The following is a 13,632-nucleotide window of genomic DNA, read 5'->3' on the forward strand; positions in this document are numbered from 1 at the left end:
AGACAATAGTAAAATAGTTCATAGAGAAAGAGAATAAATTAAAGTAAACTTTTTCTTTACATATATTTTTTTTATTTTTAACAAGTACTTGTTCTTATAGCAGCCATTGAAGTAAATACATTGTGAAAATTTGAACTGTATACTTATTACGGTTCAATAGATAAAGCGAAAAACATCAGTATATAGCGGTTTCCCGTATGACGATCCCCATTTAACAGTTACAGTCCGCGTAAAACTGCTAGTCCGCTCTGAATATAGAAATTAATCGCGTCGCCATAGCAAATTGTCTGACTAAACCTGCTCGCAACAACTTCGGAGCGGACTAGCAGTTTGGCGCGGATTATACTGTTGTACTGTATACATTTTGTTGTAACATAATTTAAGTCCATGGTTAAACCTTTTTATATAATAATGTTATAGAAATAATATTCATGCATTTTGTTTTGTTAGACTGATAAAATAAATGGTTGGAATAAATTCTTCTTTTATTTCTTTAATTTTAAATAATTTTCATTATGATTTCATTGATTAACTCATTTTATATAACCAAGCAATCCTGCATTATTACGCTATATGATAGTGTCACTTATAAGCAGCCCCTAGACCTACAATAACATTGTACAATACTTTTTATTGTACAAAGAGATTGTTAGGCGCTCTGAATCCAAACGAGCAATTTTAATGCACAATAAGACGATATGCACAATGTTTTCGTGTTCAGTCGGAGAATAGTATCATAGTAAAATAAGAATATCTTACTTTACTATGATATTCATAGATTAGTAAAGATTACTCACTACTAACAAGAAAATGTACCCAGTTTTGAGAATTGAAATAGTTGCGTAAAAAAGTTTTACCACGTCTCCGTGCTAAAATGTCTCTAAAATATTTGAAAAAAATATTTATTTATTACGTAAATTACGCAGTATTTTATTCGTATTTTTTTTTTAATGTTTTATTTGTCAAGAATTCAAAAAAAGAACTTACTAAAATAAGCCGTTTGTGGCTTCATTCAATTTCAAGGCGGCGAAGTATCTTTACTAATCTATGATTGACACTCGAAATAATATGCGACAATTGACGTTCAAAATGCGATATATTTATGTGAACTAAAAAACCGGTAATCGGCCAACTACAAAACAGTCGGACCGACCAAATATGAACTTACAAATGTAAACAGACATATAATGTGAACATACCACAAAAACTAATGTCAAAGTCAAATTGTCAACGTATTTTTAAAAACAAACGATACTACCCACATCTTATCATCGCATTTGAAACACATTTTTGAAACTAAAATCTAATTAAATCTTTATTGCTGTTGATACAAAATGTCGATACCAGCTTTACGACAGCCTAAATCCCTAAAACCGACATGCGAGAGCGTGGAAAAATACGTAATTCTAACGCTTAAAAATGGCGCGAAATTAGTCGTATCATCTGATTCGTTTAATGGCGTCGTGACTGTCGGTGATGGGTTTAAATGTGTATTATGTTGTGCAGAAATACCTCTGGAGAGCAAATCTAAAGAGATTCATAAGGAATTGCAAAGCCATAAGCGGATTTTAGAGCGATATCCGCATAAAGAAGAGTTTGGTGCGAATTTGATACGTCAGGTATGAAAAGTCGCCATTTTGCACAAACCACAAAAATTTATTACTTAGTTTCAAAGCATCTCTTATACGTAGAAACCGTTATTTGACTGAGACTCCACCGTCACATCTATTTCTGTTGTAACAGTGTAGCTGCTGTTCTGGTTTGAAGTGTGGTAGGAGACACTGTACGAGGTGTTCCTTAGTCCGCAGTAGCTGTAACCACAGGTAGGCAGGACTGTAATCCTGAAGTGTGGTAAGGGAAACACTTATATTTTTTAATATAGGTGTAGCAGACGAGGATACAGCTCACCTGATGGTAAGTGGCTACTGCCGCCCATAGACATATGTAATCAACCTCAGATAGGATTAGATATTCCTACCTGAGGTCGGCCACAGATGCGCCGCTACCACGGAGGACTAAGCTGGAACGCCTAAAAGAATATCTCCCTCACCACATGCAATAATAAAAGAATCTCTTTCAGCTAAACAAAGACATATGCTACTGTACAATATGCAATGCTACGATGCCAGCGCATATGCTGATGTACCACATAGCAGCATATAGCCATATCGATGAGTTGCAGAAAGCACTGACCAGGGCAGAGTCATATCGTCCAATTGATGTCAACAATAATAAGTAAATTGCTATATTTATAAGAATCTTGTTATATATGGACATCAGGTAGTCACAAAATAAGACCACTATAAATCTAAATATATATAACTCAAAGGTGACTGACTGACATAGTGATCTATCAACGCACAGCCCAAACCACTGGACGGATCGGGCTGAAACTTGGCAGGTAGATGTTATGACGTAGGCATCCGCTAAGAAAGGACTTTGATCAATTCTACCCAAGGGGATAAAATAGGGGATGAAAATATTACTTCGTAACGCGAACGAAGCCACGGGCAAAAGCTCGTTTATATATATATGTATTGCACATGTTGTATCATACAAATCATATTTTTTTATACATCTTTGTAGGTAGAACCCTCTGTGGTTGGACTCTGGCACCTCCCCCACACCCCACACCTATATCTGCCTGCACTATACTGTTCTATTTTACTCCTCGGGGATACCGCATCTGTGGCTGACCGCAGATAGTAATTTAATTTTATCTGGGGTTGATTATAGATGTCCATATGGCTATTACCTTAACAAGTCTAAGAAAACAGAAATTGAAACTTTTTGATTTTGGTATAAAAAAAAATTATATTACTAATATAACTACATACTATATCTTTTCTAGTTTTACCAAATAGAGTTTTATAACAACTAATGCATTTTGAGAAAACTCCGATAGCATGATCCAGAATTGTGTAGCACCATCTCTTGATGAGTTTTTTGTTATAATATAGGAGTAGCAGACGAGCATGCAGTCCACCTGATGGTAAGTGGCTACTGCCGCCCAAATACATCTGTAATCAACCCCAGATAGGATTCCTACCTGAGGTCGGCCACAGATGCGCCGCTACCCCTGAGGACTAAGCTGTAACGCCTCGGAAAAGTATGTCTCCCTTACCACACCCTTCAAAATGGAACACGGCAGCTTAACACTGCTGTTATAACAGAAATAGGTGTGGCGGTGGTGCCGCCGGAGTCGAACCACAAAGGGTTCTACCACCTTCAAAATTTGCAGGAAGTTGCCGCAAATTATAGTACTTTTCGATTTGTAGCACTTGTAATTGGTACATGTTTAGACATATACCTGATGTCCAGTGTGAGTTTTGAGTGTATAGATAGTAATCTCTAAGATAGTTAATTGTATCAGGCGTTACTTTGCGGAAATCCATGCTATTAAGTTAAGATTAAAACTACTTTTATAATGGTACCATTATAAAAGGCATGCATTAGGTTGACAGCGTCACTTAGCGATTAACCGTCGTAGAGTCAACTTACCCTGATGATGTTCCGTTTTGGAGCGAAACACGTGTTGGTGGTGGTATGTATGGTGGTGTATATTTTTAATTTTTGCATCTGCATGCATCCTTTGAGGGAGGGAGGGTGGTACATACTGCATGGTTTAAAATATATACCATCATACATATTTGTAGCGGATTGTTGCGAAGTAGTTTTAATCTTAACTTAGTAATCTCTAAAGTATGTATTGTTAAGTATTTATTAAAATGTTTCAAATTAGCATTTGTTTTATTTGGTAAATCACAAATATGTATAATAAAACTAGCTGACCTGGCATATGTTGTATCCATATAAATAAAATATTAAGGATGAACAACCCTTATCACTTAGGGGCATAGATTAGTAAAGATACTTCGCCGCCTTGAAATTGAATGAAGCCCCAAACAGCTTATTTTAGTAAGTTCTTTTTTTGAATTCTTGACAAATAAAAACATTTTTAGAGAAAAAATACGAATAAATAACTAATACTGCGAAATTTACATAATAAATAAATAATGTATAATAATAATTTCAAATATTTTAGGGACATTTTAGCACGGACACGTGGCAAAACTTTTTTACGCAACTATTTCAATTCTCAAAACTGGGTACATTTTCTTGTTAGGAGTGAGTAATCTTTACTTATCTATGCTTAGGGGTATGAAAAATAGATAGCCGATTCTCAGACGTACTGAATATGCATATAAAATTTGGTGAAGATCGGTAAAGCCGTTTCGGAGGAGTACGGTAACTAACACTGACTCGAGAATGTTATATCTACACTAATATTATAAAGAGGAAAACTTTGTTTGTTTGGTTGTAATGAATACACTCAAAAACTACTGGACCGATTTTAAAAATTCTTTCACCATTCGAAAGCTACATTATCCAAGAGTAACATAGGCTATATTTTATATGAAATATATTTGATAAATATATTTTGAGGCACTACAAAGCTTGCCGGGTCAGCTAGTATAAGATATAGTAGCACTTGATACTGCTTTTTTTTACTTTAGTCCTCAGAAGTGGTGACGTTGTGATCGACTTGAGGTAAAACCTGTTCCATAAGGAGTTGGTTAGATGTCCATACTACAGTGACTTACCATCAGGTGGACTGTATGCATGTATGGTGACCATTGGCTTTTTATAAACATACTTATTTATTTTTGTTAATATTTCATAACATTGATTAATCGCATAGAGTCCTATAAGTGAATCAATATTATTTCTTAATAACTATGACAAACTATTCTTGTGATAAAATGGGTTTAAGTCATACTTCTGCATGGATATCTTTAAAACTGTGATGTGTCATCAATCTCAGATAGGATCCTGTACCTATCAGAGGTTAACCACAAATGCATTGCTACCTTGAAGAGTAATTTGGTATATTTCATGTGATCTTCTATCTTTATATGATTACAATATTAGTTATTAAATCAAACTTACTGATTTCTTAACTATTTCATAACAAGTAGAAGTGTAAACAATAACAGTAAAAAACATTCACTTTAAAATAGTTTTTATTCGAAAACAAGCGCACAATCATCTCCTTCGCTTTTTCGAGCGTTTCTTTATCTTTTTTGTGGTACTTTTGTTCATTTTCGCGATCTTCCGCTTGTGTAACCATACGGGGTATTGCCCATTTTCATCTTTAAGTGTCTTCGAACTAAATGTTCTTTTCTGTCCGCTTTCTCCCTCAACCTCGATTTTCTCGTCGTCAGAACTCATTTCAACGTCTTCAGGATCCTCTGGAGTTGGTTTCACCTGCTTTTTCTTCTTTTTCAAATCTCCCGCGTCGAATAAAATCACCTGGTCGGATTCCATAACCTCATTTTCTGTTATTTTGTCTTCGTCTTTTACACCGAGCATTTTCTTCAATCTGGCCAGTTCTTTCACAGCGTACCGCTCCCGTTTGATGGCTCGGCATTTTCGCTTCCACTTGCTACGTATGGACTTTGCCATTTTGTTAAAATGTGTTTTGAAACGCAAAAAGCACCTTGTTTTCGTAAGGTGGTAAATTGAAAGAACAAATGTCAACATTGACAACTTTTGGTGCAATAGACAAGATTTTTTATTTGTTGAAATATGGATGTGACAATTATTTACATCATGCAGCCAAAGCAAAAATAATGTTATTTTCTTATGTTCAAAACGAATATTTAATTTAACAAATATACATTGTCGAATTTAAATTTTAGCAAGATTTAATAAAAAAATAAAATTGAAATGCGTATGTACTAAGCTAAATTATTTAATCTGTGAAGCTTCTTTTATTTGCCATAGACAATACTCATTGTCATTGTCTGTTTTCTGTTTCTGACAGAGACTGCCTGACATTTTTATCAGTAGTTGGCCGAGTGCATTGGTTTTTGGAGATGAATTTTTGTTTACCGACTTGGATGGACTCCAATCGGACGACACAAATTGTTTATCTCCAATTCGCTTAGTCAGCGATTTATGTTAAAGCGAGTGCGTTATTTTGTTTCGTTGTTTATTTTCGGTTTTAGTACGTTCTGTGATCGGGTGAACTGTGCCTTGAGAAAAATGGGGACAATAATCGATAATAGTGAGGAGGAGAAAAGGGATATGGATGATAGTGGCTGTGTGCAGGACGGTCTGTATACTTCTTTTTTTTTAATTAACAATCCTTTGCCTGTGGCTCGAGGTTTAAAAATAAAGTCTTTGTTTAAAAATGGTGGGAGGGTATTACTTAGGATACGCCTCAAAAATTGATTTTCTTGTGGCACTTGCGCGGTAGCGGTCTAGAATAGTATTAATTATGTATTAGGTGACCTAATATCGCTTGCATGGCGGTCTCTTGATGCATTTCACATCAATTCAGGACACTTTTTAGTCATTCTGTTAAATAATAAGAGTGGGAGATTGTTTCGTGAGTTACTTGTGCTTCATTTTTAGTTCTACGCAGTTAGCGTTTAAATTTACGTAAGATGGTAATGTGAGGTGAGTTTCTTAAAGGTGTTATTTAAATTTAAATACTTGTTCTTTTCTTTTTTGAAAAAATATCGTGAAGGCGGTTTTGTTGTAGCACTGCACTTAGCGCGGCGCGAATTTATGTTTTTCTACGTTTATTATAATATAGGAGTAGCAGACGAGCATGCAGTTCACCTGATGGTAAGTGGCTACTGTATGGACATCTGTAATCAACCCCAGATATGATTAGATATTCCTACCTAAGGTCGGCCACAGAGGACTAAGCTGGAACGCTTCGGAAAAGTATGTTTCCTTACTATACCCTTCAAATTAGAACACAGCAGCACTACACTGCTGTTATAACAGAAAAAGGTGTGGTGGTGGTGCCGCCGGAGTCGAACCACAAAGGGTTCTACCACCTAAACTACAACTACTGGAGTTATGCTACATAAAGTCCTTTGTACAAAATTTTCCAGAATTAAATCATTGTTTAATGTCCCACTGCTGGGCACAGGTTTCCTCTCAAACTGAAGGGCTTAGGCCATCAACCTTTTGAGTTCTGTACCCAAACTCTAAGACAGAGCCCTATCAGAGTGTCTGCTGTCTGTCCGTCTGTCACAGGGCTCTATCTCTTAAACCGTAATAGACATGTGAATTTTCTACGGTGTGTGTATAAAGGTAGCCATAGTAATAACATATACTAAAAATAAAAAAAATAGGGATCGCCATACAAGAAACTGATATTTCTCTATGTTTTTCGACTTATCTATTGAACCATAATAGCTAGAATAGTGCAAATTTTTACAATGTTATTACTTCTATGTCTGCTCTGATAACAAATACTAAAAATAAAAAAATATGATAATTTTGGTTGTATAAAGCCTTTGTGTGTTTAACTCGCTCATGGCCAATTATTATCTATGTGCACATAATGTCAAATGTCAGATGCGCCGCTACTCCTGAGGACTAAGCTGGAACGCCTCGGAAAAGTATGTCTCCCTTACCACACCCTTCAAACTGGAACACAGCAGCGCTTAACACTGCTGCTATTAGGTAGAAATAGGTGTGGCGGTGGTGCCGCCGGAGTCGAACTACAAAGGGTTCTACCACCTTCAAAAGTGTGTAGTGTGTAGGATTAGAACTGCAGAAATCTAGTATGCGTGGTTAAATTTTAAACCACAAGCTATCATTACTTTAGTTAAATGAGGTTTTAAATACAAACTGGCAAATCCAGAAAATTGAGTTGTCATCATACAAATCTAACACACAGGGGGTTGCAGGTTCTATACCTGACGAGATAGTAACTAAATTATGAATTTATATTTCTCTTCGGGGTCCCCGACCCATTTGTGTGTATGTCTTTGTGTGTGTTCATAGCACCCACAACACGGAATCGTAATGCGGACCTGTGAGTGTAAAAAGAATCTATTTTTAAATCCTTCAGCTCTTATACATCATCATTTATTTTGAAGGTGGAAGAACTCTTTGTGGTTCGACTCCGGCGGCACCACCGCCACACCTATTTCTACCTAATAACAGCAGTGTTAGGCACTGCTGTGTTCCGGTTTGAAGGGTGTGGTAAGGGAGACAGACTTTTCTGAGGCGTTCCAGCTTAGTCCTCAGGGTTAGCGGCGCATCTGTGGCCGACCTCAGGTAGGAATATCTAATCCTATCTGTGGTTGATTACAGATGTCCATGGGCGGTAGTAGCCACTTACCATCAGGTGGACTGCATGCTCCTCTGCTACTCCTATATTATAAAAAAAAAAAATACCAAACTTATTGACTTCTACCAAACTAACTTTTACCTGCACCTTCACTCACAGTCAGAGGTTTTTATTTATCCTTCAGGAATAGTACTTTTTCGTTATAAAATGTACCATATGTCCATTTCTGAATCCCTGACAATGTGTGCACAAAATTTCATAGCAATTGATTTTGCAGTTATGTCGAGAAAGTGTCAAACAAAGAAACATTCGCAACATACATTCGCAACATCAACTCTCGATGTAGAGTGTTGTTCTACACTCCTCTTAATAGAACTAAGTATACCAGCAATACTTTTTTATTTCGGTCATGTAATTACTACAACAAGCACCTTCAAAGCGTCGATCCTTTCTGTAATTCCATTGGTATCTACAGGAGGAGTGTACGACAGATAATACGAGAACGTACATAGATTTTTACATCATTTTATAGATTTATTTTTAATTTTATTAATTTTTTTATGTATGTGTTTCTCTCCCTCTTCATTGTGGTACTTCATGTTCATTTTGCTTTTTAACTTATTGTGAAATTTAATAGTGGAAACTGTTTATTCTTCTGTTTGTGTCTATGATCCATTTAACTATGTTATATAGTATGAATTGTTTGTTTCCCAAATAAATAAATAATAATAATAACATAATATACTAAATGTTCAAAGTACATAAGTTTGGCGGTAGAACTGTTCATGGCTTCACACGGGGGGCACCACCGTCACACCTATTTCTGTTAACAGTGTAGCTGCTGTTTTGGTTTGAAGTGTGGTAGGAGACACTATACGAGGTGTTCCTTAGTCCTCAGTAGCTGTGACCTCAGGTAGGACTGACATCCTATCTGGGGTTGTACAGATGTCAATGTGGTGACCATTTATAGTCCGCGTAATACTGCTAGTCCGCTCTGAATATAGAAATGAATCGCGTCGCCATAGCAAATTGCATCTGCTCGCAACAACTTCAGAGCGGACTAGCAGTTTGGCGCGGATTATACCATCAGGTGGACTGCATGTTTGTTTGATACTTGTATAATAAAAATCCACATTGCTCTCACAATTTAGACGAATCCAACGACACCTCATATGTTAAACCAAGCCGTTTGTGCTGCAGCGTGACAAAGAATGAGACGTACATACATACGAGAAAACATTACCCTCCGCGGCCGGTTAAAAATGACGTATCGTCTTATCTTTTCGTATCGTATAGTATAGTATCATATAGAAAAAGAAGGTGGTAGAACCCTTTGTGGTTCGACTCCGGCGGCACCACCGCCACACCTATTTCTGCTATAACAGCAGTGTAGCGCTGCTGTTCTGGTTTGAAGTGTGGTAAGGGAGACATACTTTTCCGAGGCGTTTCAGCTTAGTCCGCACGGGTAGCGGCGCATCTGTGACCGACCTCAGGTAGGAATATCTAATCCTATCTGGGCTTGATTACCGATGTCCATACGGCAGACACGTACCATCAGGTGGGCGGCATGCTCGTCTGCTACTCCTATATTATATATACAATAAAAATAATAAGAGGTGGACTAAGGCCCGCGGACCTGTCAAGACCTTAAAAGTAGCAAATCTCAGGTAGGGTTCTCATCTTATCTGGGGTTGATTACAGTCTATGAGCGGCAGTAGCCACTTACCATCAGGTGGACTGTATGCTCGTCTGCTACTCTCACCAAGGGCCCGCGGCGGAGAGTTGTATTGATGCTTAACCTTTTGTTATCAGACCTTAGAAGTAACAACATATCTGCCGACCTCAGGTAGGAATATCTAATCCTATCTGGGGTTGATTATAGATGTCCATGGGCGGGACTAGCCACATTCAGGTGGGCAACGCTCGTTGGTACTTGAATATAACAAGGTGGTCCATGCACCGCGCGTGCGTGATGACCCTAACGGAACTAATCGATGCATGGACATATTGATACCTAGGTGGTAGCGCCACCCCTTCCTCCTGTAACCTGAGTACGAGCCTGCTAGCGCCAATTACAGTAGTACCTCCATTAACCGACTAATTATTGACGTTAGGCATTCGGATAATCGAAAATGAGTGAATGTATGTATAGGATGTTTAGTGGTGTTGTTGGAAATGATACTCCGAAGCTATTTACACGACTCACTATATTATAGATTTATATATATACAATTAACAAACGAAAGTAAGCGAACAATAATGAAAGATTTAAACATAAAATATTAATTTTCGTATCTACACAATTGACATGACATCCTAACTGACTTTTTTATTTTTTCCTCCAAAATATTCGGTTTCCTTTATAGAGATAGAAGGAGGTTTGTAGGTTACACTCTACATATGAAACAGCCGCTTTAGTGTGTGTAGTAAATAATGTTATGTGTGTATTAAAAACAATAATTACCTATCAACGAAAAACAATGTTTTATTTATTAAGATAAGTATTATAAAGATATATTTTTTTTATAATATAGAAGTAGCAGACGAGCATGCAGTCCACCTGATGGTAAGTGGCTACTGCCGCCCATGGACATCTCTAATCAACCCCAGATAAGATTAGATATCCCTACCTGAGGTCGGCCACAGATGCGCCGCTACCCCTGAGGACTAAGTTGGAACGCCTCGGAAAAGTATGTCTCCCTTACCACACCCTTCAAAACGGAACACAGCAGCGCCTAACACTGCTGTTATTAGGCAGAAATAGGTGTGGCGGTGGTGCCACCGGAGTCGAACCACAAAAGGTTCTACCACCTTCAAATATCAAGATTTTCCAACATACGATGCATATTTTCTTACATTATGTACATACATAATTGGTTGCGATTGGTAGTCCGGTTAATCGCGAATCTGGATAAACGAGGTCCGGATAATCATGTTTCTATGTACGTACTAGCTTCTACCCGTGGCGCCGCTTGCGGCTAGATCTTTCATGGGTAACTGTATTCGCTACTACAATAAAATACCCGACCACATTTTGAATCTCACAGAAAAAAGTTCAAACATGTCGTTAAACAAACGCTATGTAAAAAAGTACGCTTTTTTACATAGCGTTTGTTTAACGACATTATATAAACTATACATATACATTATATAAACTATATATATACATTATATAAACTAAGTGATTATTTGACTGACAAAACGGTGTGGTCTGAAGTAGTTCCAGCTCCACATGTACCATTAGGTTAAGTTTAACATGGTAAAATCAATTTTTTTTAAAAGATGCGTGTTATGGAGTTTCTTTCGCCGCTTCTTCTCCATAACGAAACACCTTGTGAAGTGGTGGTAGTTTGACATTCAAAAAGTGCTCTGTAAAGAACCTATTTTGAATAAAAAAAAATTGATTTGATTCGATTTAAAGGTTTTAACTTTCCCTCGGGAATGGTATTTTCGGAACAAAATGAACTCCGCTCTGCACACGTCATGCAATGTTAGAAAAATTACTTCCCGACTTTAAATTGCAATAACTTTTTATCACTACCCATAATTAGTAAAGATTACTCACTCCTAACAAGAAAATGTACCCAGTTTTGAGAATTGAAATAGTTGCGTAAAAATGTTTTGCCACGTCTCCGTTCTAAAATGTCCGTAAAATATTTGAAATAATTATTTATTTATTATGTACATTACGCAGTATTAGTTATTTATTCGTAAATTTTCTCTAAAAATGTTTTTATTTGTCAAGAATTCAAAAGAAGAACTTACTAATAAGCCGTTTGTGGCTTCATTCAATTTCAAGGCGGCGAAGTATCTTTACTAATCTATGACACGACCACTCGGGCGTCTTTCCTGTCACGCTGGATGACACATGATAACTCGCTGCAGTCTCTTCGCGAGCTGTGTGCGTGTACACGATAGGGATGCAAGCGATATGCGTGTGGCAGGGACGACACATTTTTGTCTACGGGCTACGGTACCCCGTGCCTGTCGTAGGAGGCGACTAAAAGGGGGCTTCCGGGGTTGCGGACGGCAAGAGTCCAGCAAGCTCGAACCGTCCAGCAAGCGACCCCGGGAAGGACGGCGGTATGTGTGGTCGCATACCGTCGTACGCACCAGACGGTGCGGTGAGCGATAAGCTCACCTGGGCGGAGCCCGACGGGGCAATGCGCTAAGAGGGCTCCGGTTGTGTTCCTTTGGAGATCCCGGAGTCCTCTACGCAGCGCTGAGGACGGCCACCGGGGGGGTTTTAGTGCGGTAAGAATCCCACATAACCCTGTGTCGCTCCCAAGGCATCGGGTACCTTTTGAAGGTTTCCCCCTCGTCAACAAAAAAAAAAAAAGGGATGCAAGCGATATGCGTGCGGCAGGGACGACACATTTGTTGCCCTATACATAAGCGACAGAAAAAATCCATATTGGCGCTTTTTCTGTCTTGCGCGACACAGACGTGTGACACACATATGAAGGTGGTAGAACCTTCTTTTGGTTCGACTATGCAGGCATCAACGTTTTACTTTAATCATTTTCAGATTAGGGACCGTTCAAGTATTACGTAAGCAGATTTATTACAATTATTTACCCCCCATCCCCCTTGTCAGCAAAAGTAAGAAAAGCTCTTACCCCCTCCCCCATGCTTACGTAAACATTTTTCAATTAATGTATTGTTTTTTTTATATTATAATTATAATTTTTAAAATGCCTACCCGTATGCATGATTTGCGGGAATCCCCGAAAATCCTTTCCGCTTTCAAGTAAAGACAATGTGAGGGTTGCCATTCGTGTAAACAAGTAACAAACTACCGATGACGTAATCATCATCTAGACTCCCCTACCCCCCATGTCACCCAAAATAAGCAAAGCAAAGACCCCCTGCCCCCCTAAAAGCGCTAACGTAATACTTGAATGACCCCTTATTTTGGTATAGTTTTTGGAATTCGTTATTTTTTCGGGATAAAAGGTGTTCTATGTATTTTTGTGAGCCCCTGACGACGTGTATACAAAATTTCAAGACAATCGGTTACATAGTTGAGGCGCAAAAGTATAACAAACAAATTCACATTAGCATTTATAATATAAATCAGCATTAGAATATGGAATTATTTCGGTTTATCCAAAAGTTTAGGTTACGGATATTATTTTTCAAATAAAATCATTTATTTGCAAGAACATAGTATTTTACAAGGATCTTAAATTTATAACAATTATCTTATGTTCTACCACATTGGGCGTGCGAAATTTATATATCTTGTTCATTATTACATGGAAAGTCAATATTTTAAGTTTATATTTTTAAAGAATTGCCAAAGTAAAGAAAGTATAAATTAGTGTTGCAACGGATAGTAGTTTGACTGTATACCGGATATCCGGCCAGCCGTGTGGCCAGATAGCCGGTTATCCGGCGGGACTTTGCCAAAATTAGAGGAAAATATTTACCAAGTGAATGGTGTAAAAGTCCGAAATAAACGATGATCTCAGATCATTTCGGGCTTTTAGCACTGTGAGTTGCTTGCCGGCAAACCTTAACATTTACCG

The 13,632-nt window shown here is 37.8% G+C and overlaps 2 protein-coding genes across 2 annotated transcripts in view; one reads left to right on the forward strand and one right to left on the reverse strand.

Annotated features, from left to right (window-relative positions):
* Window positions 1-5,006: 5,006 nt before the first annotated feature.
* LOC140755523 (protein LLP homolog) lies at window positions 5,007-5,541 on the reverse strand. The gene has a single exon (XM_073090808.1). The coding sequence runs from the start codon at window positions 5,464-5,466 to the stop codon at window positions 5,047-5,049; it is 420 nt and encodes a 139-aa protein (XP_072946909.1). The 5' UTR covers window positions 5,467-5,541; the 3' UTR covers window positions 5,007-5,046.
* A 289-nt stretch (window positions 5,542-5,830) lies between these two features.
* The window catches only part of LOC140755358 (uncharacterized), a 33,537-nt gene continuing 25,735 nt past the window's right edge, over window positions 5,831-13,632 (forward strand). The window contains exon 1 of the mRNA XM_073090553.1: window positions 5,831-6,118. Within this exon, the coding sequence (XP_072946654.1) occupies window positions 5,962-6,118 (157 nt within the window). The 5' untranslated portion in view covers window positions 5,831-5,961. The remainder of the gene's footprint in view (window positions 6,119-13,632) is intronic.

This window comes from Epargyreus clarus, unplaced genomic scaffold, assembly GCF_041222505.1.
Source record: "Epargyreus clarus isolate Ecla_fem2 unplaced genomic scaffold, WU_Ecla_fem_2.2 ptg000033l, whole genome shotgun sequence".
Lineage (NCBI taxonomy): Eukaryota > Metazoa > Arthropoda > Insecta > Lepidoptera > Hesperiidae > Epargyreus > Epargyreus clarus.